Source organism: Chionomys nivalis, chromosome 19 (assembly GCF_950005125.1).
Source record: "Chionomys nivalis chromosome 19, mChiNiv1.1, whole genome shotgun sequence".
NCBI classification, from domain to species: Eukaryota; Metazoa; Chordata; class Mammalia; order Rodentia; family Cricetidae; genus Chionomys; species Chionomys nivalis.
Genome location: NC_080104.1, coordinates 22,725,586 through 22,750,014, shown reverse-complemented (window position 1 = coordinate 22,750,014; position 24,429 = coordinate 22,725,586). Strand labels below are relative to the sequence as shown.

The following is a 24,429-nucleotide window of genomic DNA, read 5'->3' as shown; positions in this document are numbered from 1 at the left end:
GGAGCTTGTCTTCCATGTCCACTTCTGTGTGTTTAGTGTCCGCACTGTGTCTTCCTCTGCGGTCTCCACGTTGGTCTTTCATTGAACCTGAAGTTCAGCAATTCCTGTAGACCTACTAGCCAGCAAGCCTGGGGGCTCCTCCCATCTCCAGTCAGTTGTGAGGTTACAGACCTTTAATGCTGGTGGCCGGGATCCATACTTATGTCCTCATGCCCACCAAGGTACCATCTCCCCAGCCCATGCCTGGACTACCTAGGAATACCCTTCCTTTCTCTTTTTTTCCTGCCTTCCTTTAGTTGTGATAATTTGGGGTTAATTTTTCCTTAATTTGAAAATATTATTTTACATGTCGCCTAAAATTTTGAGCATATTTCATTTTTTTCAAGATTTATTTTTAAATTTTATTTAAAGTAATTGTTTTGAGAATTTCATGAGTACTGTATTTACATCATTTCCACCTGTCCTCCAATTCTGCACATGTTTCCAGCCTCCGAACCCACTCAAGTTCTGATCTCTTCTATTATTATGCCTATATACAGCTTACTAAGTTCATCCACTGTTGCTCTTGTGCATACGCACTCAGGGGTGACCTCCTGAAACTGGATAACGACTCCACTTCTCTCTGCAGCTATCCATTACCTAGCTCTGCATCCAGGGGTGGGCCTGGGAAATGCCCCTAATGCACTGTCACCTCAACTGGTATTGCCACTGTGGAAGCTAAAACCCTACCAACCAAATAAATTAGAAATGCTATCTAACAAGTTAGGAAGGTCAAGAGCGAGAGTCTACAGTGCAACAAAATTGTATCAGGTCACATAAAGAAATACTATGAAAATATAGCTATTATTAACTGAGAATGATATTTCCTTGATAAAATAGGATCAATAACTGGGAATGGACAAAAACAGATCCTATTGACTGAGAAGTTGTGGCATAGTTATACAGTCTATTACTTTGCTATAAAAAACAATTTCATAAATTAATCTTAAAGCACTGTTCAGTGAAAGAAGCCAGATATATATATGAAACTGGCAATATATTGATAATACTTTTAAACAAGTAAAGCAATATAAAGTTTAATAAATTACAACATGGGACATGATATTAACTGACTAGTACATTAAGCAAAATTTTGTTGTTAGATTTGTTCTACACCTTGACTGAGCTCAGATATGCACACATATTTACATAACACGCATGTGCACAATATGTTTGTTTTAGAGCACATCTAAATATACATTTTGAAATAGCTAAATGTACTTGATTTCTAACATATATAAGAAGTGGGATGGGAGAAATGAAACTAGAAACTCTTGGGTAGAGACTGAAGAGATGGCTCAGTAGTTAAGAGCACTGGCTTCTCTTCCAAAAGAGAACCCCAGCACCCACAGAGCAGCTAACAAGCATATGTAACTCCCGTTCCTAGGAAAAAGATTTCCTCTCTGGCCTCCATGCTACCAGGCATGTATGTGGTGCACAGACATCCATACATACATGCAAAATACCCATACACACAAGAAAGTACAGCTGGATAATGAAACTAGATTTTAAAATATATTATAACTAGATTATGTAAGATGTGACATTTTAGATTTATTATAAAATAAAACCAAGACTAAAGAGGGACAAAATTGTAAGATAATGACAAAAATCAAGAATGCTGCCATCTAAGCACTGATGTTTGGGGCAGAAAAGCAATCCAAAACTGTAAAGGAATTAGCAGCAAGAAAAGCAGTGGCCAGTGCAGCCATGGGATCAAGGCCATAAACCCACAGTGACTGCAGCCGTGCCAGTCCCACTCTCCTTACTCTTGCAGCCACCAGGAGATACTAAGGGACTTTGGTGTACAAGATGAAGCATCAAGTGAAAGGCGAGAAAATTACAAGCTGCATGACAGATCCCACGGCACAGTTTAATCATTATTTAGTGTACCTTCTGGGTAAGAAACAAGGCTGATCCAAGGATGACAGGACTGTGAGTGAGCAAACACAAAGCAGGAACACCTCAGTACAGTGTTTATAAAAGGTAGGATGCTACCTTTGTTTAGAATTAGTTGATATGTTCAAACACACACAAGTTTTGAGTAATATTTTACTGTTTTAACCTAATTTCTCTTTCTAATGATAAAGCTATTTTTCAAAAACTAAGGAACTCTTTAAATGTAGCCACCTGAACTTGCAGATTTCTCCCTTTAAAATAGTGGTTCACAGGATGGAGAGCTGTCTCCCAGGATGGAGAGCTGTCTCCCAGGATGGAGAGCTGTCTCCCAGGATGGAGAGCTGTCTCACAGGATGGAGAGCTGTCTCAGTAGCTCATAGCTCTTACAGCTCTTGCAGAAGACCAGGGTTCAGTTCCCAGCACCGACATGGGGCTGTAAGTGGGGGTTCACAACCATCTGTAACAGCAGCTCCTGGGGACCCAACACCTCTGTCCTCACCTGTACTCACATGCACATACCCATGCCCTCCCCACATATGCACACAACTAGAGGGTCTTAAAGAAATCTTCAACTATTAACCTACTCTCTATGACCTAGGCTTTGTTTCATTAGAATTTCAAGAAAAGCAATCCTGATGTGTTCTGCTGACATAAATCTACAGTCAAACATTATTTAATTCATATGAAACATGTAATTTACATTCTCAATGAAATATTACTTCATCTTTAATAGCATCATAGAGCATTCTATTAAAAATTTAAAATAAAAATCAATATGCCACTATCATACTTTTTAAACATGTTACTCTGTTATCATAAAGAATTAAAGAGCACATTAAAATAATAAGTCCATTAAAATACTTTGCACATTAAAGTTTCTTTATAACATGGTAACTTCATGCAAAATTGAAGAAGCTACCTACATAATAGCTGGAAGGCAGTTTGAACAAGTTAAACCTCCTCATTTAAGTAAAGAATGGTAGAGTTAAGTTCCTAGGGAAATAAAAACTTGCTAATTTTCCTAAGTTCCCAAAGAACACAAGACAAGAATTACTTGAGAAAATGTTTTCAATACTTACGACTGCTGCCAAGTTCTTCAAACAGAAACTTCACCTTTTCCCACTCGGTAGAATTCTTGTTGCTGGGAAGATTCAGTGGCACAAAAGCACTAAAGGAAAAGATAACTCTGTCTAAATGCCTCAAAGGAAGTTACAGAAAACTGAGAGGTCTGAAACTCAATTTTCAAGATTTTTAAAAGAAAAATCAATTTTTTCAAAAACTAACCCTGTACAGACAGAGGCCTGGGGGTTCCTCATCTACATACTAACTGTATACTAACCTGTACGGACACAGAGGCCTGGGGGTTCCTCATCTATGTACTAACTGTATACTAACCTGTACAACACAGAGGTCTGAGAGTTTCTCATCTATGTACTAACTGTATACTAATCTGTACGGACACAGAGGTCTGGGAGTTCCTCATCTATATACTAACTGTATACTAACCTGTACAACACAGAGGTCTGGGAGTTTCTCATCTATATACTAACTGTATACTAACCTGTACGGACACAGAGGCCTGGGGGTTTCTCATCTATATACTAACTGTATACTAACCTGTACAGACACAGAGACCTGGGGGTTTCTAATCTATGTACTAACTGTATACTAACCTGTACAGACACAGAGACCTGGGGGTTTCTAATCTATATACTAAATGTATACTAACCTGTACGGACACAGAGGCCTGGGGGTTCCTCATCTATGTACTAACTGTATCACATATTCATTCTGAACCATGATATAAGAAAAGTTCTATGGTGAATCAGCAGAGAAATAAATACATACAATCATTTCAAAATATTTATATGTAAACTGAAATAAAATGTATCACAATAAACAGTAAATATTACACAGTGACACTAGAGATGGATTTTGTTTTTCTTCTTTTCAATATCTTTCAAGATCCTACCCAATGCAAATAACAATACATTTGTCTTTTGTTTTTTAATCTACAAGCAAGAAGAGCACACTCAAAGAGAAACAACTACAAAAGCTTACACTAAGAAACAAATAGAAAACAGAATAGTCAATTTATATTCTAGCCCCAAACAATAAACCAAGACATCAAGACTTTCAGGTAAAAAGCAGATGTCCCAAGAAAACATATATGGGAAACCACTCTATCAGGCAAAAGATAACTCTCACACCTCCTTCCTAAACTAATTTAATTATAAGAAAAGCAGTAAGGTGTATGCAGCTTTTATAGAAGAAATAATATGTTGATATGTTAAAGTATCTGTATAGAAAACATTTTCCTAAAACAGCAATCACTTTTAAATCTTAGTATTCTAACCTCTACTCCAGTTCTTCTGCAAAGATGAACGGGATCTATACGCCAGGCTATTTAATTCCTAACCAGTCAGCTGCAGGTACAGCTCAGTGGTACAGTGTTTCTCAAGGTTTGCCTGGCATACCAAGGCTCCAAGTTCAATTCCCACCTTTTAGGGGGCAATTCTAACTATTTGCATTGCCTTGAGTCTTCTTAATCTTGAAGAATTCAATTCTTATCACATTGAGAAAGAAAAGTAACTACCCAAAAGCACAAGCATAAATGTAAAAAGTTCATTTATTGTACAGCAATAAAATCAAACAGAAGTCAAGAATAGCTTTTAAAAAATAACTTCTATATACTATATATGAATACTATTAATAATTCATTTAACTACTAAGATTTATTTAACAGAAAAATAAGCAAGAAAGAAGTAGTTATATAATAACTCAATTATTTAGCATAACTTTTTCTTTAGAGACCACAAAGTATATTTTGAAATTTTCTGTTGTGAGCATAGAAAAATATTTTATAAAAAAAATTCATTTAACTACGATTAGAACATATATGACAAATATAAGAAGAGTTAAGGTGAAGACTGTGGGATGAATTTGGTGAAATATAGTGTGTGAAATTCTCAAAAATTAATAAACAGGCAATTAAAATCAAATAATGATGTGATATATCAGTTTTGGGGGCAAAAGCAGTTAGTAAGACTATCAGGCATTTAGTAAATGATGATTTTTGGCAATCAAGAATTATAGTTTAATAGGACAGATATAGCCAAATCAAATCAGGATCTTCTTAATTTGCCTTTCTCAAAAACAGCGAATACAGAGCACCCCAGTTTCCACAGGCACAGCAGCAAACAGAATGGGAACACAGCAAGATTAGAATTCTTCCTCTCATCACTGAAAATAATAAACCTAAAAAGCTGCTCAGGAAAAACATTCTACACTCTGCTGACTTACTGAATTATCTTAATTCAGTGTATAAGAGGCAAAGGAGAGGCTAACCAATGACTTCCTGGGATATAAAATTGAAAAGATGAATTTACTGCAATCAAAGACAAGATTTTCACCTCCTATCCTCAACTAGCACATCACATCTCTCCCTCTTCCCCATGGCTCATCCTGTTCTTTCCTGCTCTCTTGAGAAACTGCTCTTTCAGACCCTTACTCACTTCAATTACTAGAAGCTTACCTGGCTGATCCTGCTACCTTTTAATACATCACTTCTCAAACACCATCCCTAAGAGCCCTGTCCACACATCCTTCATAGAGCTGTAACTTTTAAGTCAGAGTCATATATATTAACTTTCCTGGAGTCACAACCACACATCTCCAGTCTTCTCATGGCTAAGTAGAGAAAATCCACTATTCCTTAAACAGTGCACACTAGACTCAGAGCCTACACAGCTGTCTCATATCGTGTGGCAGTGGTCCGTGTGGTCATTGGAAACATCCCATTGTGGTCTATTGGTTGTTTGCTGGTTAGTTTGAGGGGAAAGGTGGTTTAAAGTCACATACTTCTTATGTCATTCTTCAGCTGAGTGGGGTCCTTGTCCCATAAGACTGGCACCCTTGAAATAAGTGGAGAGACAAAACAGTTTCCTCCACATAGCAGAGAAAAAATGGTATAGTAAGAAGTGCCTGTGAGTCAGGCAGAATTTTTTACCAGAGGCCACACTTGCCAAGATCTTGATCACAAACTTTTTGCTTCAAGAACTCTGAAAATGAAATGTCCACTGTTTAAGCCTTCTGGTCTGTGGCACTCTGCTATGGCAGCATGAGCAAACTACTGCAGTCTGTACACCGTTTGCCTTTTCTCTTCAGGTAACTAACTGACCAAGCAATTCAAATTTCAGCTCAATTGCCACTCATTGCTAGCCTGGTCTACAGAGCTATTTCCAGGACAGATAGAGCTGTTACACAGAGAAATCTTGTCTTGAACTCCCCCCCACCACAAAAAGAAAGAAAAAGAAAGAAAGAAAGAAAGAAAGAAAGAAAGAAAGAAAGAAAGAAAGAAAGAAAGAAAGAAAGAGAGAGAAAAAGAAAAAAGAAACCAGGGTATTTTTGTAGGAGCCAGAGAGGTCAAGGACACCAGGAGAACATAGTTCACAGACATCAACTACACAGTGCTAATAGGGCTCATGGAGACTGAGGCGGCAATCAGAGCTTGCAGGGATCCGAGCTAGGTCCTCTGCGTGTATGCATGCGCGCGCGCGCGCGCACACACACACACACACACACACACACTAGCAGTCCCTCCTAATAGTGGTACTAGGGATGACTAGGACTCTTTTGTCTGTTCTTGGGTCCCTTTTCCTCCTACTGAGTTGTCTCACCTAGCTTTGATATGAGGGTTTATGCCGAGCTTATTGTATCTTGTTATGCTGTGGTTATCCCTGGGAAGTCTGCTCTTTTCTGAAAGGAAGTAGAAAAGAAGGGAGAAGAGGAGGAGGGGGAGTGAGTGTGGGGAAAAGAAAAGTGAGGGTGGGGACTGGAAGGAGTGAAGGAGGGGAAACTGCAGAGGGGATGTATTGAAAACAAAAAGTAAATTTAAAAAAATTCTCAAAAGTTTACTAAATCACTTAATTGACATACATGTCTCATTCAAATCTTTACATATGATACTGAGAAGAACACAGTCTTAGATAACTGAAACATTACTAGTCTTTAATTCATGATTCTTGTACACTGGTTTCTGCAGGGACAGGTGATTTTATTGGTAGTTCTCAGTCACATTCTAAATCAGGGATCTGTCACATATTAAGTGACTGTATTTATAAAACTATAAGTTTTACTGTTGCTTTTTGAGTCTATGATTACCCCAGAGCTACAAAAGGACCCACAAACCACACAAACTAACTGCACTGTAAGTCTAAAGCATTTACTTCCTATCTGCCCCTTAAGCTTGCTGACCCCGGTCTAAGAAACAGGCTAAGTGACAAGATTTTCATGTCATCCGAGAAAATTAGCATAAATACTGGCTTCCTCCAGTAGGAAAGGGGGCTTGTGAAAGTATATTCCGTAGCTAAAACAAATAACAAAAGCCTGAAGGCATGGTCTTTCAATGCACCCCTTTTATGACCCAGCAAGACAGGAAAAAGAAACAGGAATGTAACTGAATGGGAAACATATGCTCCATCGTCCTTGGGAGTCACAGAAGCCACAGCAGATCTCATTCCCATCACAATTACATCTAATGAATGTTTAAAGTATTGTAAGTTAGTTACTGAAATATAAAACACCAAATTATGGCTAGTGGTTAAGAGTGCTTCCAGAGGATCTGGGTTCAATTTCCAGCACCCATATGAATGTTCACAATTGTCTATAACTCCAATTCCACAGGGTCCAATGCCCTCTCTGATCTCTACAGGCTCCAGGTCCCAGACCCTGGGGCCCAGGCACCAGGCACACAGGTACACAGACATGAAAGCAAAACAATCCTATAGATAGAATGAAGCTTATTTTATTAAAAACCCACCAAATTAATTATAAACAAAAATTAAGTGCATATTGCCACCTACTGTATGTTCTCAACAGAATGTGAGCACATGAGTTTGGAGGATGAAAGGGAAGGAGAAATGATGTAACTGTATTATAGGATCAGAAGAACTTTAATTGCAATTTTTTAAAAACTACATCATTGCAAATAAGGATCATTTTATTTTGTTATAAAAATGTGAAGCGATCAGATCTATTTTAACAAAGGCGGAAGTCTACAACAAACAAGGACAGAAATCATATGTGTGAGTCAGTGTGAAACTTCACTGACATTTCTACTGAAATAAGACAGAAGGATTCAGAAGGGAGCTCACTGACAAAGATTTGGCAGGAAGGTCAAACATAAGAGCTCTAAAGTTTAGTTTTTAACATGCGAACACCACGTATGTCCTGGGAGCTCAGTCACATGAACAGCTGTCCTCCAAGAAGGGCCTGCCACCACCAGCTGAGGAATCCACACTCCCAGACCTGAGGAGTCACCCAAAACACTGCAGCAGGAGTGTTAATACTAGAACGTCCCAGGAATGGGAAAAATACAATATATAAAACACAAATGTGTTTGTGTAAAAAGTAATAACAGAAGGTACATGCAGAGATGTGCAAAATGACTAGACACAACAACCAGAGTTCACTGCATCTTCACACAGTGATTACATAAAAGGCCATTTGTTTAGTTTTCTTTTCCTTTTTTTTTCCTTGCCTAAATTTTTCTGACTGAACCTTTTGTTACTATTATCCCGTTATTTCCCATTGGCACAATGAGAAATCAAGACTTACCCAACGAGAAGAAGAAGTGCACAAATCACAAGAAATCCCACAGTGTACTTGAGCGCCGTTTTAACTTGCTAGAGGCCAAGGGGGGAAACATATCACTTAGCAAGCCTTTATATACAGAGGTATTATGACAATACAATAATGCAAATATACATTTCAAATCAAGAGCACAAAGTTTCTATTGTTGAACAGAAAAGCCTTCAAATTAGATTTAAAGAAAACTATAATCAGTTTTTTGCATCTTATGTGTCTTTGCAAGATTCTAAAACCTGGAATGGTTAGACCTTTTGAAAAGTACATGCTGAAAACATAAAGGTGAAACTGTCAAAATAGAAAAATATTCCCTAAAAGGAATAACACTCAACACCTATAATAAATACCCTTAATGCAATCACCAAAAGCAATGGAAAAATAAGCAATATTTTTGTTTGGTTTCTTGTATTTATTTATTTAGAGGCAGGGTTTCTCTGTATAGCCCTGGCTGTCCTGGAACTCATTCTGTAAACCAGGATGGCCTCAAACTCAGAGATCCGCCTGCGTCTGTCTCCCAAGCGCTGGGATTAAAGTTATGTGTCACCATGTCTTGCTAAGAATAAGTAATAGTCTTGTGTATATACATATGTAGGATCCAGCCATGATTAGCTTAATAGAAATGGATCACCGAAAGGAAGTTCTTAACTTCCAACAATTATCACTTGCTAGTGTTGGGCCTGGCCATGATAAACTTAATGGAGGCCTGGGTCGCAGTAGTTTACCCTGAGGCAATACCTGGTTGCAGGAAGGACCACAAACTGAGATTACCCAGGCACCACCCAAGAACAGACCATCCAAAGGAAATTCCTAAAGTTCCAACCATTGTAGATAGGATCACCTGCCAGCACACATTCACGGAGACACCCCTAGACAAATGTCAGCCAATCGGGGTCCTGAACCTTAGAAGTTCCTCACCCCCACCTTTACTACTATAAAAACCCAACTCTAACTAAGCTCGGGACTCTCTGATTATTCCAATACATTGGACACACTGAGAGACTGAGTTTGCAAACTTGTATAAAATAAAGGCTCTTTGCTTTTACATACAGGACTCCCGTCTCCTTGTTGGTTTTTGAGGGACTTCGCTGATCTGGGCATAACACATACATGTTTATGTCTATAAAATATAAATACCTAACAAGTACATAAATACATATATGTTGTAAATCACTGTGTATCCAGACTTGCAATCCTCCTGCCTCCTTCTCCCAAGTGCTGGGATTACAGGTGTGCAGCATCACCAAGTAGCTTGTGTGTGTGATTTAAATCTATGTACAACATTTATCATGGCAGGCACTATTCTAAGCATTTATATAAGTTAATTTACCCAACTCTCACAGCAAGGTTATGGTGGGTACTCTAACCTCTAAGTTACAGACAGGGAGCCAAGCCAAAGCACAGAAAAAATAAAGTTTCCTGTATCACCTAAGTTATTAGGGTCTAAACAAGACCTAGAATAAAGTCAAGTAGAGTCATGCCATGTTTTGAAAACTGAGGAAATAATCTCTCGATTGAGACAACTCACAGTGCATTTACTGGTGTCATCGTCGTCCTTCTCTTCATAGTAGAAGTAGACGAAGGGGATCCAGAAGAACACACAGAAGAGAATAACAGAATACAAGGCTGTAGGGATGAATAACAAATGGCACAATCAAATTTACCAAACTGATGTCCTGTAATCCTAACTCTGTTAGTATTCAAACAGCCTGTCCTCTTCCCATCCCAATAAATCAACAAATAGATTAGAATATATAACAACACATATATAACTTCCAGGCAATGTATAACAAAATTAATGATGGCAACTGTGGAAGCTACCATGCAGGTTCTTATTATGTGAACAGTACACAGACCTGTTCACTGTCTCATTTCAATTATTATGTGTACAGTACACAGACCTGTTCACTGTCTCATTTCAATTATTATGTGTACAGTACACAGACCTGTTCACTGTCTCATTTCAATTAACTTTTGCACTCATTCCAGCCCAACATTTACCAGCCACTCTGGCAAGTAAAGACTGAGCTAAAATAATACTATAATGTTTATAGAAATAATTTTTCTATGCTAAATATAAATACATAGAATTAGCACGCTGATCTTAAATGAAATAAGGTAAAGAAAAGGTAAGAATAGCATTAAATCAGTAAAACTAGATTCAGAGTCATTTGGTAGGAATTATTTTTCTGCTTTAAAATAATATTATATTTGAAATATTTTCAGATAGTAAAATATTTAATTTAATAGAAAACTTAAACCATGAATGAAGATCCAGTACATTTATGAAGTAAAGAAAACAATGTAAGTAACTTTTGGAGACTTTAAGATCCACCAAACCTGTTTTTCCAATCTGTGCATCAGCATTTTCTTACACAGACATAAATTCAGGAAAAATAATAGCAGGACAGCCTCATAACCAGTTACCAAGCAGCAGATATCACATTCCTCCGTACAAGAGAGCAAAGCTACCTGCTCACACACTCAGAATGGCAACTGTACATGAGAAAATAACAGGTTGACAAGGACATAGAGAACCCTGTGTCCTCCTATAGGAATATGAAATGGTACAGTCACCATGGAGAACACTACAATGATTTCTCAAACTCTGAAAGTTACAACTACTATGAGTGAAAATTATTTTTTTGTATATGTATCCAAAAGAATTTAAAAAAATGTCTGACTTATTACATAACCGCATTACATGCACAAAGCTTCATTATTTATAATAGCAAAAACACAGCTACAACCCAGGGTTCACTAATAGACAACCAGTGAAGTACAATATAGCATATATGCAGAACAACTATTAGTCAAAATACACTACACATACACTATAACATAGATGAATCTGCAATCACTGCACTAACTAAAATACATCACTCACAAATTAGATACACAGACACCAAAAGACAACAGACACACAGAGACCAAAAGGACACTTAAAGACGCTTATTGTCCTGATCATCAGGAAAATGTTAAGAGAGTCAGCAATGAACTCAAACCAATCAAGCTAAATTATCTGCAATGGTTAAAAATAACTGAGAAGATCAGATGTCCGCCAACAGACTGAGTATACATTCATACAAAAGATATACAGCAAGCAGGGCAGTGTTAGTTACACAAATGAAGTTCACAGATCTTATACTGAATAAAACAAGCCCTGAACCCAAAGGTACATGTTCTATGACTGATAAAGAAATTCTACAAAGTAGCCATACCAGTCTCATGGGAAATCAGAAAAATAAAAAGAAGAGAAAGAAAAAAAAAAAAAAAACTTGTCTAGGGCAGAGACTGACTGGAAGGAAAATTCAAGAGGAAAAGATTTTCCGAGAGTGAACACTTCTCCAAGGCAGCAAGATTCAGAAAAAATTGCAGAGATTGTACTCTATAGGTAGTGGCCACAAAACACACCAGACACCTTCCCTTAATGCTAGTTTCTTGAAATCCCAGGCTAAACCATGTTCTCTATCAGGTTATTTTTCTTCAGTGCCCTTCATCAGGAGTTCTGCCCTTTAGCTCATAAAAGCTGAACTGTAGAGGTAGAATTAAATTAATGTTTATTCCTGGGTTATTTCTATCTCTCAATCTTCTTTCTATATCTATAAACAGAAAAGCAAAAAAAAAAGTTTCTTATACTGTCATGAACCAGAACTTTCATTTAAAGATGTGCCTCAGACTCCACTGGCAAAGGACGTCCTCCTTCACTCCACCCTCAACACCCTATAAATCCCGACACCTTTATAAAGTGTACTTTTATTTGTGTTTGGGTTAAAGACTGCTATAACCAAATTACAGTAAGCAGGTTTTGGGCTAAGAAGCCTATTAATGTCAAAGATTACATTAACAAATAATCTCACATGCATAGAAATTGACACAAATTAAACTCATGATCTCTTAGGAAATTTAAATAAATTTAATATATATGAACCAGCAAAGCAAGCAAACAGAGAGCGACTGGCAAAGACCACATGCTGATCTCTCATACTCTTTTTCTTTAGATACACAAAAAGCAAGAAACCCACCTTGTAAATGCTTTGTGTTACTAGAGGCCAACACAGGTAAACTGAACTTAAATAGACCAGGCTTCTGAAGTATTTAAATTCAAGAATGTTTTCCTCCTGACTACCAGTAAAATGGTTACCTTTAACCCAACACACTATGATAAAGGGTAACAGATAAGTCTTTCTGCATAGACCTGTAATCCCAGCTAATTTGGAGGCTGAAGTATCAAGATCATAAATTCAAGCTCCTCCTCATCCCCCCATCTGGCTAAAATCAAGTTCAAGAACACCTCAGACATCTTACTAAAATCCTGTCTCAAAGTAAAAAAAGCACAGGGATTTAGCCCGGTGGCATGATGCTTGCCTGGCCTGCCAAGGTCCAGTCCCCAACCCTAAGGATAATTAGTCATCACAAAACTTTTAACCTTGGAGGGTCAAAGTACAAAGACACTACACTCTGAGAATAAGAACACTTTCACATTTCTTCAACATTTATCCTGCTGAAGAAACACAGGGGCGCTGCACTCCCAATACCCATATTCCTTTCAGTTTCTGTTCCCTTTCTCCTGCTTCCTGTTTGAAATTGATAACACAATGGATTAAAAGAACTCCAGTGTCGTTTTGGACTTGTTCTGATCTTAAGGGACTATAAGCTGAGGATGAAGAGCAGAGAAGAGATGAATTTCAGACTCTTATGACAAAACATACCAGCCCTGGCCAGCCACCCATTCCAGCTGCTGTGATAGCCGCTATTTCCTGGTCATCTGCGGAATGAGATCAAAACGGCCAGGGAGGAATCACACTTTGCTCCCTGTGCAAGGGAGAGGGTGAAAGCGATGCCTCGTCCTCTACTGGAAGCATTCTCAAACAGCTTCTAAGTATTAACAACCATCACACAGTTAAGAAGGTTTCATAACAAATGACTTGAAAATTTACTGCTGATAATAAACTACTCATTAAGGGACCAGGAATAGTGGTATAAACTGCCTTTTCCCTTTGGTAATTAGTAACCCACAGGATATGGAAGGGAGAAGTCATGCTGTGCTCTGTGATCCACGGCTTTCTCCAAGAGAAAGGTTTCTCAATTCATTTTATAAAGCTACCTCAGTCTTCATACATAAACTTGACAAGAATAAGATAAGAGAAAAATCACAGGCCTGTGTCAATGCAAGTTGCCTGAAGAATTCTAAATGAGAAAAGAGCAAATCAAATGCAGCAAAGAACTTTTTAAAATGCCACCATCTTCACCAATTCTGATTTTCTACGACATGCAAAGTTGGCCGACTAATAATTAACCTATGTAGCATGTATTACATTTAAAACACATAAAACCCCTAAGTGGAATGATCCTCTCCATCCAGAGAAAAAGACTCTAGATAATGTGTTCCATGACTATGCACTGTGAATGTGCTTTGGCCTTCACTCCAGAGGTAGGCATACACCTAAATAAAAATGCAGAGCCCTACTCTAAGGAGATTATATTGCAATAAGGAAAAGAGGCAACATCTCAACTCTTGGGACGTACAAGTCATTTTTATAAGGAGAACATAAAGAAAGTAACCAAAGTCACTCTGAGATTACATTACAGAAGACTCTGGCTTCTAACTTGACCACCCGGTCCCTCTCTTTCTTCTAGAGACTCCAGCTGTCATGCTGTAGTATGGCCTACAGAAAAGCTGCTGTACAAAACTCAGGCTGCTGGTCAACAGAAGAGTGAGAACTCGGGGAGCTGATGCTCAGGAGGACTCACACCCACAGACAGTTCCCCAGCATCTTTGCAGGAGGCCCAGCCGAGATGCATCCAGATTCCTGATGCAGAGAAACTGCAACATAAGGGCTGTTTTACACACCGCTAATTTCTCAGCTACTTTGTTAAATGTAAGAGATAAGTGAGATAAATTCAGAGAAAAGCAAAGCCACTCAGCATTCTCCTGTGTTCGCACTGAGAATACAGAATGGTGAATACAGAATGGTGAATACAGTTGTTGCCTAGCATCAGCTTGGAATTGGTACAGTGAACAACAGTCATGATTTGTTGTTGTTTCCCGCTTTATAGTATTTATTCTACAGCTCACACTACAAGGTTATTTTTAATAGGAATAATTGATAATTAAATAACCAGGAAAAAAGATTAGGCAATTTCTGTTGTTACTCCCACGTTGTCTAGCAACTGAGGACTAGAATGTTTGCTTCAAAGCTACATAGACATTAGCTGAAATAGCAGTAGGCAGGTACAAGGCAATAAACTTTACAAACAGGTGACTCTCGAGGCCATGATTCACACAAGGCAAAGAAGCACATTCCAATTCCTAAGTCTTTGTCTTCAAAACTTAGTCTCATTTTCCTTTTTTATCCTCAAATTAAGCATAAGATTCCAACTACAGAAAAGCAGATAAAATTATAAAAAAACAAAAGTTAAGTAGTTAAGTTTCATGTTATCATGAATGCCTGAAAGGCTAATTTGGCTCACAGTTTGGAGAAGTCAGTTGAAGAAGGTGGCTGCCAGATGGTAGAGCATGGTCAAACACAGTGCTCACTTCATGGTCAACGGTGAAGGAAAAGGGGCAAAGGATGTCAGGTACTCTGGGAGGTCACACCCCAGTGACTTTTTTCCTAAAGCCATGGTGCCTCCAACTAATAGTGCCCAGAAGAGTGCCCTCAACTTTCCAGCTATTTAGCTACTATACTGACTGCCATACTTGTCTCTAATATCAACAAGGAATTAACTCTGACAAAACTCATACACTACATATGCCAAAGGGAAAGAGATGGTAAACTTAAAGACTTGTGTAACTTTTACCACGGCCCACATTTAGAGCACTTCTAAGAGGCTGCCTGTGGCAGTCTACAAGTAATGCCCAGCTGCTTTCCAATCTGAGGCAACCGCTGCTACAGACATTTGGCTTTTCGGTATATTGAATTCATACACACGAATTACTCATGATCATCTTTTTCATCTGGTTTCCTCATTAAGCTCAGAAGTTCTTTGTTTTTGCAAATGCTGACATAAAAAGGAGCATGCTTCACTGGCTGTATATCTATCTCTGTTGCAGGTATTCAACTGTGCATTTGCAGCACCGACGGCAGACACCACACGCAAGTGAACACCTGGCCTGGTGTAGAACAGTCCTAGGGGCTTGCTGATGTCTAACTCAGCTTCCGAATATACAGTGCACTATAAGGGCAAGCATTTCTTTAAGTTTCACCAGCTTCAGGCTTTCCTAATTCACAGCCTGAGTCTACTGTGAACACATGTGGCTTGTGGGCACTGCCTGCTTCGGTTAGGTCGATTCTAGAAGTGGAACTACAGGGTCATATAACAGATTAACCTTTTCAAAAAAATTACAGCTGTTTTCCAAAGCAATGTACCATTTCACATCCCCAGCGGCAGCATTCGAAGATTCTCTGTATACTTAACAATATATGCATTATAATCTGCTATGGACTTGAACAGCTAATGCTTCCCAAATTCTAAAAAGTATTTGATGAGTAGTAAGAAAGCATGAACCCAATCAGGCACCCCAGCAGAAACATCTCCAGTGTGAAGTGAAGGGGATGAAGGCAGGATGACATTAAGGTAGACAGACAGCCCTATCATCTCCTACGGGACTAGATCATTCAGGTCCTCATGAGGAAGTTGCTTGTTTAAACCACCAAGTCAGTTGTACTTTAGGAGACAGGCTCAGCTAAGCAGCCATCTCAGCTGAGGCATTGCATATCTCTCTAGAAATGTATTTGTCTAGTGATTAATAATGCTGGCATTTGTATGTATTTATTAGCCATTCATTTATTTCCACCAGTAAGAATGCCTATTCAATATTTTGCTCATTTCTAACTGATCAGTTTGTGTTATGATTGGTTAATAAGCAATAGCATCAATGCACATTTCTTGTCATATGATTTACAACTATGTTCTCCCTGTCTGGCAATTATCTTTTTTCCTTTCTCTATGGATCCAAAGTAGTGCTTTGAACTCAAGAGGTTCAAGTGATACATCAACCTCAGTCTCCCAAATAAACAGGACTAAAGGTATACACCACCACAACCAGCCAATCACATTTTGTTTGTATCTTGGGTCCCAAGATTAGAACATATTACATAATTATAGTCATTATTAATAATACATTAAAATTATTAATACATGTTTTAGTATATTAGCTCTTTAGCCACTATGAAAATCCCTTAGTCTCAGGTAACACTCATTTTAAAGTTCATCTTGTCTGATATTAATACACTTATTGCAACTGCTGCTGTTACTGTTTGTATGGTATCTCTTTCTAATCTATTTACTTTTCTTTTATTTGTAACCCTGAATAGAAGTTATCGATCTGAGAGTAAACTGATTACAAGGGTTTTCTTTAACCCTCTATGTCAATCAATGGCTAATGTAAATGAAGTAGTTACATCATTTACATTTAATATAATTTCTGATAATGTTGTATTTACAGTTTCCATTTGCATCTCATCATTACTCCTGTCTTCCTCGCCATGCCTCCCAGCCCCTCTCTTTTACTCTTATTTTATATTAAATAATTGTTTTCTAGTATAGCATTTTGATTTCTGATATTTCTCAGTGTATATTTTTGGAATGATTTTCTTGGTGGTTGCTATAGGAATTAATACATCCCTCAATTTATTGCAATTTAGTTCCAACTAATAGTCCCAGGGTTGTGTTTGTGTGTGTGTGTGTGTGTGTGTATGAACTATTTTCTTGTATAGTTCCAATTTTTCCTCTTTTTCTTTTTACTGTTACTATTGAGTTGTCAGCAGGCTTGCCTATCTATTTATCTATGAAGGAAACCCAACACTGTAGTGTTATAATTACGGTTTTATGTAATGTTGATTCTTTTATAAAGATGAAAGGAGAAAAATTATCTTTATATTAACTACTGAACACTTACCTTAAAAGCTTTCTGATGACACGTGTGTGCATGCGGGTGAATGTGGCCTATAGTCTAGTGTCATTCCCTCCCATCCTGAAGGGCTTCTTCCTTCACTATCTTTTTTGGGAAATCCTGCTAGCAATTACTTCTCCCAAGTTTTGCCATAGAACGTCTACTCTGTCTTCACTTCTTGAAAGGTAATATCAGTGCTTACCGGATCCTTAATTAATCTGTCCATTTCTTTCATACCTGGACTACTGGAATCCAGTGCCTTCTGCTGCCACTGTTTCGCATTAGGGACCAGTTAGAAATCGCACAAAAGCGCTCAGGAATTTCCCAACTTTTAAGACTTTTTCCCCTTTGTGCTACATTTTTCAAGTGACATTTCAGTGGTTCTCTGTTCTTCCTATTCGAGCTGCACTGACTCCTAAATGTGTGGGCTGGGTTACTGTTATAATTTCCTCTAACTTTTTGCCCCTTCTTTCTCCTTTCCTTTTGGAAAGAGTCTGATAGTTAACACACAGTACTTTGAAGCTCTATTGATTTCTCTTCAACCTTTCTTTGCCTTGGATCTTCAGATTAGGTCATCTCATCTGTCTTCAAGTTCACTGAGGTTTTCTCCTGTCATGTCAAACCCACCAGTGGGGTATTTTAGCAGAGTTTTCATTTCTCTATTCTAACTCCTCAACCTCAGAATTTTTATTTGGTCTTTTAGAAATTATTTCTAGCTCCTTATAGAAAATTTTCCATTAGTCTCACTTCCTTCTAATTCTTTAAATTCCTTATGCTTTGAACCAGTTCACAGTGGCTGCTTTGAAGTCGGCCACCTAAATTTAACATATAGAAAACCTGTTTGATGAATGGCTGTACCCCTAGCATGGACGGTCCTCTGAACTCTGACAACGCACTGAACTGACATTCGACACAATACCATTTGAGCTCTGTATTTTGGATAGCACCCACTCTGGGCTGCTGCGCTGCTGGAAGAATGCTGTTCCTGCTTTGTCTCTTTGATCAACCACTGTCTGCGTTAAATCTGTCAAGTCTATTTCCACTAAGTTCTTTATTCAGCTGTTTGATTCTTGTTTTAATTCCTGCTTTGTTTTGATCCTTTCCAAGCCTGTCTTTCTGGTGTCTGTCTTTGTGTCTGAGTAAACCAATGATCATCCAAAAACTAGAAAGTATTACTCAAAATGAGTGCCCACAGCTGAGTGGTCCTTCTAGAGCTGCCTGTCTCTGTGGCCTGGCCTGCCTGACAGATCCCCAGTAATCAACCTGGGGCTCCAGGTAGGGGCAGGCAGCAGTGGCTAGTACTCAAGGACAAAATGTAACTCCAACAGAGTCTGCCCCCCCACATGTTATAGACATTACACTGGTTTCCAAAGTACTTCAGTAGTGGAGTTTTATTCAATTTTAGTTCAATTTTCTATTTGGGGGGAGGAATCTGCAAATCTTCTTACCTGACTATGGCCAAAACCCTGCCCTAGGCTCACTTATACAGTAATGCAAAGAAATCTCTTCTTCCATTTACAAGTGGGAAACTCAATGAGCCGCCCTTGGTTACAAAGCAAAAAAATACTCATTTCACAAATATCTGCACCCCACTCTACACCTATTGAGATGTAACACACACTTCTGTGTATGTCCATGAGGAATTTTCAGAAGCAGACCGTGAGGGCTCTGACCTAACCAATATTTAATTCAATGATCATTTTAACTCTGAGTGCACTGTTGGCAGGCGGTGAGACCTTGAGAGTGGCCCCTCACTGGGGGATGCACGACTTGAAGAGGATATATTTAGTCCTGGACCATTCCTGTTATTCTCCTGCATCTGAGCCAGTGTGGGCTGAGAAGCTCTGCACTGCATTTCCATCATCAGGATGTTCTGCCTGACTTCAAGCCCAAAGCAACTGATTCAAACCTGGACTGAGGCCTCTGAAGCCTGAGTTTAAGTTGTCCTGCAAGATTGATTTTTTTTTAAATAAATGTTTCATCACAGCAACAGATACTGATGAAAATATAGATATTGATGGCATATCTAAACTTCATGGATGAAAGGGGCATGGAGAACCAGCACAATAGTACACACCTGTAATCCCAACATTTAGGATTCTGACTTTAAAGCAAGCTAGCTAGACTACACAATGTGATCCAGACAAAAACAGCACCACCACCACCAACAAAAAAGAACAGAAAGTACATTTATAAAGAATATGAACTGTCAAAGATTCTATGGACCATGAATATAAGCAAAGTTTAACACACTGGTAGTACTCAGAATTTCTCCATGGCTACAACCGGCCACTGGCAGTTACTGCAAGGCTCAACCAGGGGTGGATCTGCCTCTGAGCTCACTGTGTTTTCTAGTCTATTCTATTTCACACTGGCTGTGGCTGGAAGCTACTTCATTCCTTTACTATGTGAGCCATTCTATACAAGGCAGGAAACTGCAAGGCAGCATGCTTAATCAAAGTAAGGGAGAGAAAAGAACCAGGGTGCACAAGCAAGGCAAAACTTCATCTCTTAAAGCCCCACATCAGAAGTGATACACCACACTTTTTGCTTAATTTTCTTTGTTAAAAGCACATTATTAGGTCCAGCACACAAGAGGAATGGGCAACAAAGGGCACAGATCTGAGGAGGCAGAGAGCATTAGCATCAGGGACCATCTTAGGCATTTACATACAGAAGAGAGTTGTATGAAACAAGGTCAGAGAGGTTTGGGAGATGAAAAATGCCAGATCCCAGAAGGCCTGGTGGATTTCAGTTACAACTTAATCTTCCTGTGACTGAAAAAAAAAGAAAGTATTTTAGGGCTCTGAGCAGATGAGGACAGGATCACATGTTGTTAAATAATCTCCAAGATAACCATGTCATGAATACTCTGGGACAAAGGAGAGTAAAACGATGTATTAGAAAGCTGCTGCAATAACCCAAGATGAGACAATGGTGCCTTAAGCAGCAGAGTAGCAAGAAAGTAGTGAGCAGGAGTTGGATTTTGAATTAATTTGGATGATCAAGCATAAGAAAACATCTTGCCATATTTGACATACAAAAATGGAAAAAAAGTAGTGATATCTCTAAGGTTTTTAATCTGAAGAAACTCTACCCCTCCAATTTCTATCCAGTGCAAACAGGAAAATCAACAGATCTGGCAAGCTGAAAGTCAGTTGCTTTAGCTGTGCTATATTGAAGTATCTTTGACTTCTTAGTAGAAATTTCTTCAATAGTTACAACTGGAATATGAAGTTCAAGAGATATCTGCACCAAGATTTGAATCTGGAAGTCACTGAGTCAAGCCACAATACGAAACAAGTAAGACACTGAGATAAAGAACTGGTCTGAAGATTAAACAGTTTAAAAGAAGCCAGGGATTAATTGAGATAAAGAACAAGTCAGAATATTAAACCCTGGGGCACTGACACATTAAAGAGGTAGGCAGCAGAGAAGACAGCAAAGAACCAACCAGGAACACTCAAAGGCATAGAGGGATGTAAGAAGAAAACCCGTAGGTTCATGTGTCTCTGAAATCGCAAGTGGGCAAGGTCTGTGACTTCCAGGGGACCAACTGACAGTCTGTTCAGATGCAGAATGTGCAGGTCACACAAATGAAGATGCTTCAGTTTTCCTAGCTTCTACTTGGAGACAATGAAAACAATTTTTACATGAAGAGGAAACGACTTCGGAATATCCTGGGTGATTGACAACACTTTCTTTTAAAAAGGTGAGGGGACAGGGGACAAGACACTCTGTCTTACCAAAGGAACTTTACAGACCTGAGTCACAAACAACAAATCTTCACCCTTTATCTTGTCTGGAAAGCACTTAAATACATCATTACGGACATTTCTAAAATAAAAACTGCCATAAAGATGAACGTGAAGAAGACTACGCGAATGCTTTCAATACCGACTTTTCCCATCACTAATCTCTGATAGGGTCTGAATGGACATCAGCAGGAACATCTACTTATTACTTATTTACATGTTACTAACCATGTGTCTACAACCTTCATAGTATGGAACTGGTACTATTTGATCAGCATTTGCAGGTAGAAAGGTCACAAAATTCTGATAAATCCTATGAGCTTTTTCAAACAAGATTCTAGGAGTTATAAGCCCTGCTAAGCTGATGTATTGGAAGTTCGAGCCCTAATACAGCAGTGCTAGAATGCAGGACTTGATGGAAGATGCCTAGTTATACACTCATGAACACATTGCTGTCATTATCTTAGGACTATGCAGACTGTAAAAGGATGGGTCTCTTGTGCTCTTTGCTCTTCTGTCACAGGATAATACAACAGGAAGGCCCTCTAGGTGCAAGTAATTCTATCGCAGTATTTCCCAGGCTCTAGTACTGTAACCCGACATATTTCTGTTCAATACACTCAGTCTCACTGTTCTGTTAAAGTAATACAAGACAAGCAAGACTAATTTCAGGTTCAAAATACACAGGAAAAGGATGGAAAGATGCCTAAGCAGCTGGGAACACTTGCTGCTCTGCAGAGGGTTCCCAGCACCTGCGCTGGGTAACACAATCAAATGTAATTCCAGTTCTAGGGAATCCCCATGTCTTCTTATGGCCTTAGAAGATACCTGCACACTCATGGTGCACACACAAATGGGTATACATGTAAACACACGAATAAAATAAATACGCAGGAAGGACTGCAGATACAAATAGCAATTAACCAAGAGGAAATGAGGACTAACTTCCTAGAGGTTCTCTCAAGTATTCAAACTCTGACAATGAAACAGAAGTTGAAAGCTGCCAGATCTACTTTATCTTCCCTTAGTCCATAACTTACTACATATGTGTCTACTCTGACACTCCTGTTTCACTACAGAATTTCTTCATAGAACAAAAAAAGAAAGAGAGAAAGAATAAAAAAGAAAGAAAGGAGCTTAATAATCTGGAATTGTTTACACTATAGGAGCATCCACAGAATGCAAAACATAATTTGACCAAATCATTTAATGTATACATAGATCTTGTTGGAAGACATGTTTCAGTTAGCTGAAACTAAGAACAACCATGTGGTCACTACGTTAACATGGTTAGTAAACTATAGCATATTAATGTAACGGTAAGAAACAACAAAACACGATCACTTGAACTAACCAGTGCTAAGGAAGAGAAAGCATTTAGAGGTCACCAAAAGGAAAATCACAGATGAACAGAATAAAAATAATCTTATGAATTTCCACACAGGATTTGGGCACTCCTCATTTCTACAACCTCTATAGGCATCCAAAACTTGAACCAGGCAGCTTGGTGGGGGGAGGGGTGAAGGCCAGAGTAATACATTTAAATGAAATTCTATAAGACGGTAAGCGGTAAAATGGTTGGCTTTGCCATACTACACTTTCAATACAGTTAAAGCAATCACCAGAACAAAGGCAACAGCACAAAAAGTTACAATGAAGAAAGGGTAGAAAGCTAAAGACAACAGTCAATCTAAAACCATTTAGTTAGAGAAAGAGACCTGAGGGACTGCGGTAGTCTGAGTAAGAATGGACCACAGAGACTCCTACATCTGAACATTTGGTTCCTGGTTAACGGAAAAAGATTAGGATGTATGGACTTGCTGGATGAGATGTGTCACTAGGGTCCCAGGCCCCAGGGTTGTTCTGTCTGTCTGTCTGTCTGTCTGTCTGTCTGTCCTCTGCCTGTGAATAAGGACATCAAGTCTTCAGCTACTGCTCTAGCACCTGCCTGTGTGCAGCCATGCTACCCACCATGATGATCACAGATTAACCCCCTGAAACTGCAAGCAAGTCCCCAGTTAAATGCTTTCCTTTTTTAAGGGTTGCATTGGTCACAGTGTCTCTTGACAGCAGTAGAACAGCAACTAAGAAAGGAACAAGAACTCTATACCAGACCTAAACAGAAAAGTCCATCGGAGCTGAAAACGAAAGTGCCACACAACAGCAGTTTGTCACACTGCACGGAAGTATGAGAACAAGGAAGAAAGACATAGAAACAACAAGAAGGGTAAAAAGAACCCTTAAAGGGTCTTGGGTAAGAGAATGCCTCAGGTGGAGCTTCTGGATTAAAGACCCTGTGACCAGAGAGCAAAGAGGCAGGACCAGCAGGTGCCCTTTTCAGACTCCACTGAGTTCCAGGAAGAGGAAGTGAGGGGCAGTAACCCCCACTAGCGGGGAACTACCCAAACACCAACTACCCAGCAGCGCTCAGCCTTACTTGTGGAAACTTTCTATGAACAAACAAAACAAAATTACATGAATTTAACAGATCAGTAAGAATATGGTTTCTAGATTCGAAGGTTTGCAGATGTCCCCACGGGGACTGTTTCACCTGCAGCACAGGCACTGGTTATCCTAGCACTGGGATGGTATCCATCCTTCTGCTGCACTAACACTGGAACTTAGGCATGATGCCGGAACAACAGTGGATAAACCTGGCTTTAGAAGGAACGACAACGGAGGGTCCAAACTATACTTGTACTCACTGTGTTCTTCAGAGGGAGAGAAGGTTGGAGACTGCATTCAGTGCCCCCCTGGAAGCAGCAAACTGACTCTTAAATACCCACCACTGAGGATGGAGCTTTCATGGCTCCGTGGAAGAGCACAGTAAAGCACACATCTCACAACAGCGCAGCAGGATGTGTGTGACTGCAATTGTGAGCCTCACTGTCCAAAATTTTAGTCCCATCCTCCCCTTTTAAATGTGAGAAAACAGATGAGAGATAAACAATGGTTATCCAGGTTGGAGTGGTGGTGTGGGAGAATTGTCTATATTCTGTCAATTATGTTTTAAATAAATGCTGATTGGCCAGTAGCCAGGCAGGAAGTATAAGCCGGACAACCAGACAGGAAGTAGAGGCGGGTCAATGAGAGTGGGAGAATTCTGGGAAGGAGGAAGACCATTCCTCTGCAGTCCTGTCCAGACAAAGAAGAAGAAGGAAGATGTGACCTACCCCGCTGAAAAAGGTACAG

The 24,429-nt window shown here is 39.1% G+C and overlaps 1 protein-coding gene across 1 annotated transcript in view; it reads right to left on the bottom strand.

Moving 5' to 3' along the window:
- The window catches only part of Lmbrd1 (LMBR1 domain containing 1), an 84,076-nt gene that overhangs the window by 39,629 nt on the left and 20,018 nt on the right, over positions 1 to 24,429 (bottom strand). Inside the window, exons 4-6 of the mRNA XM_057751331.1 lie at positions 10,112 to 10,209; positions 8,557 to 8,624; positions 3,018 to 3,106 (exon numbers count right to left, since the gene is read on the bottom strand). Coding sequence (XP_057607314.1) covers positions 3,018 to 3,106; positions 8,557 to 8,624; positions 10,112 to 10,209 — 255 coding nt within the window. The remainder of the gene's footprint in view (positions 1 to 3,017; positions 3,107 to 8,556; positions 8,625 to 10,111; positions 10,210 to 24,429) is intronic.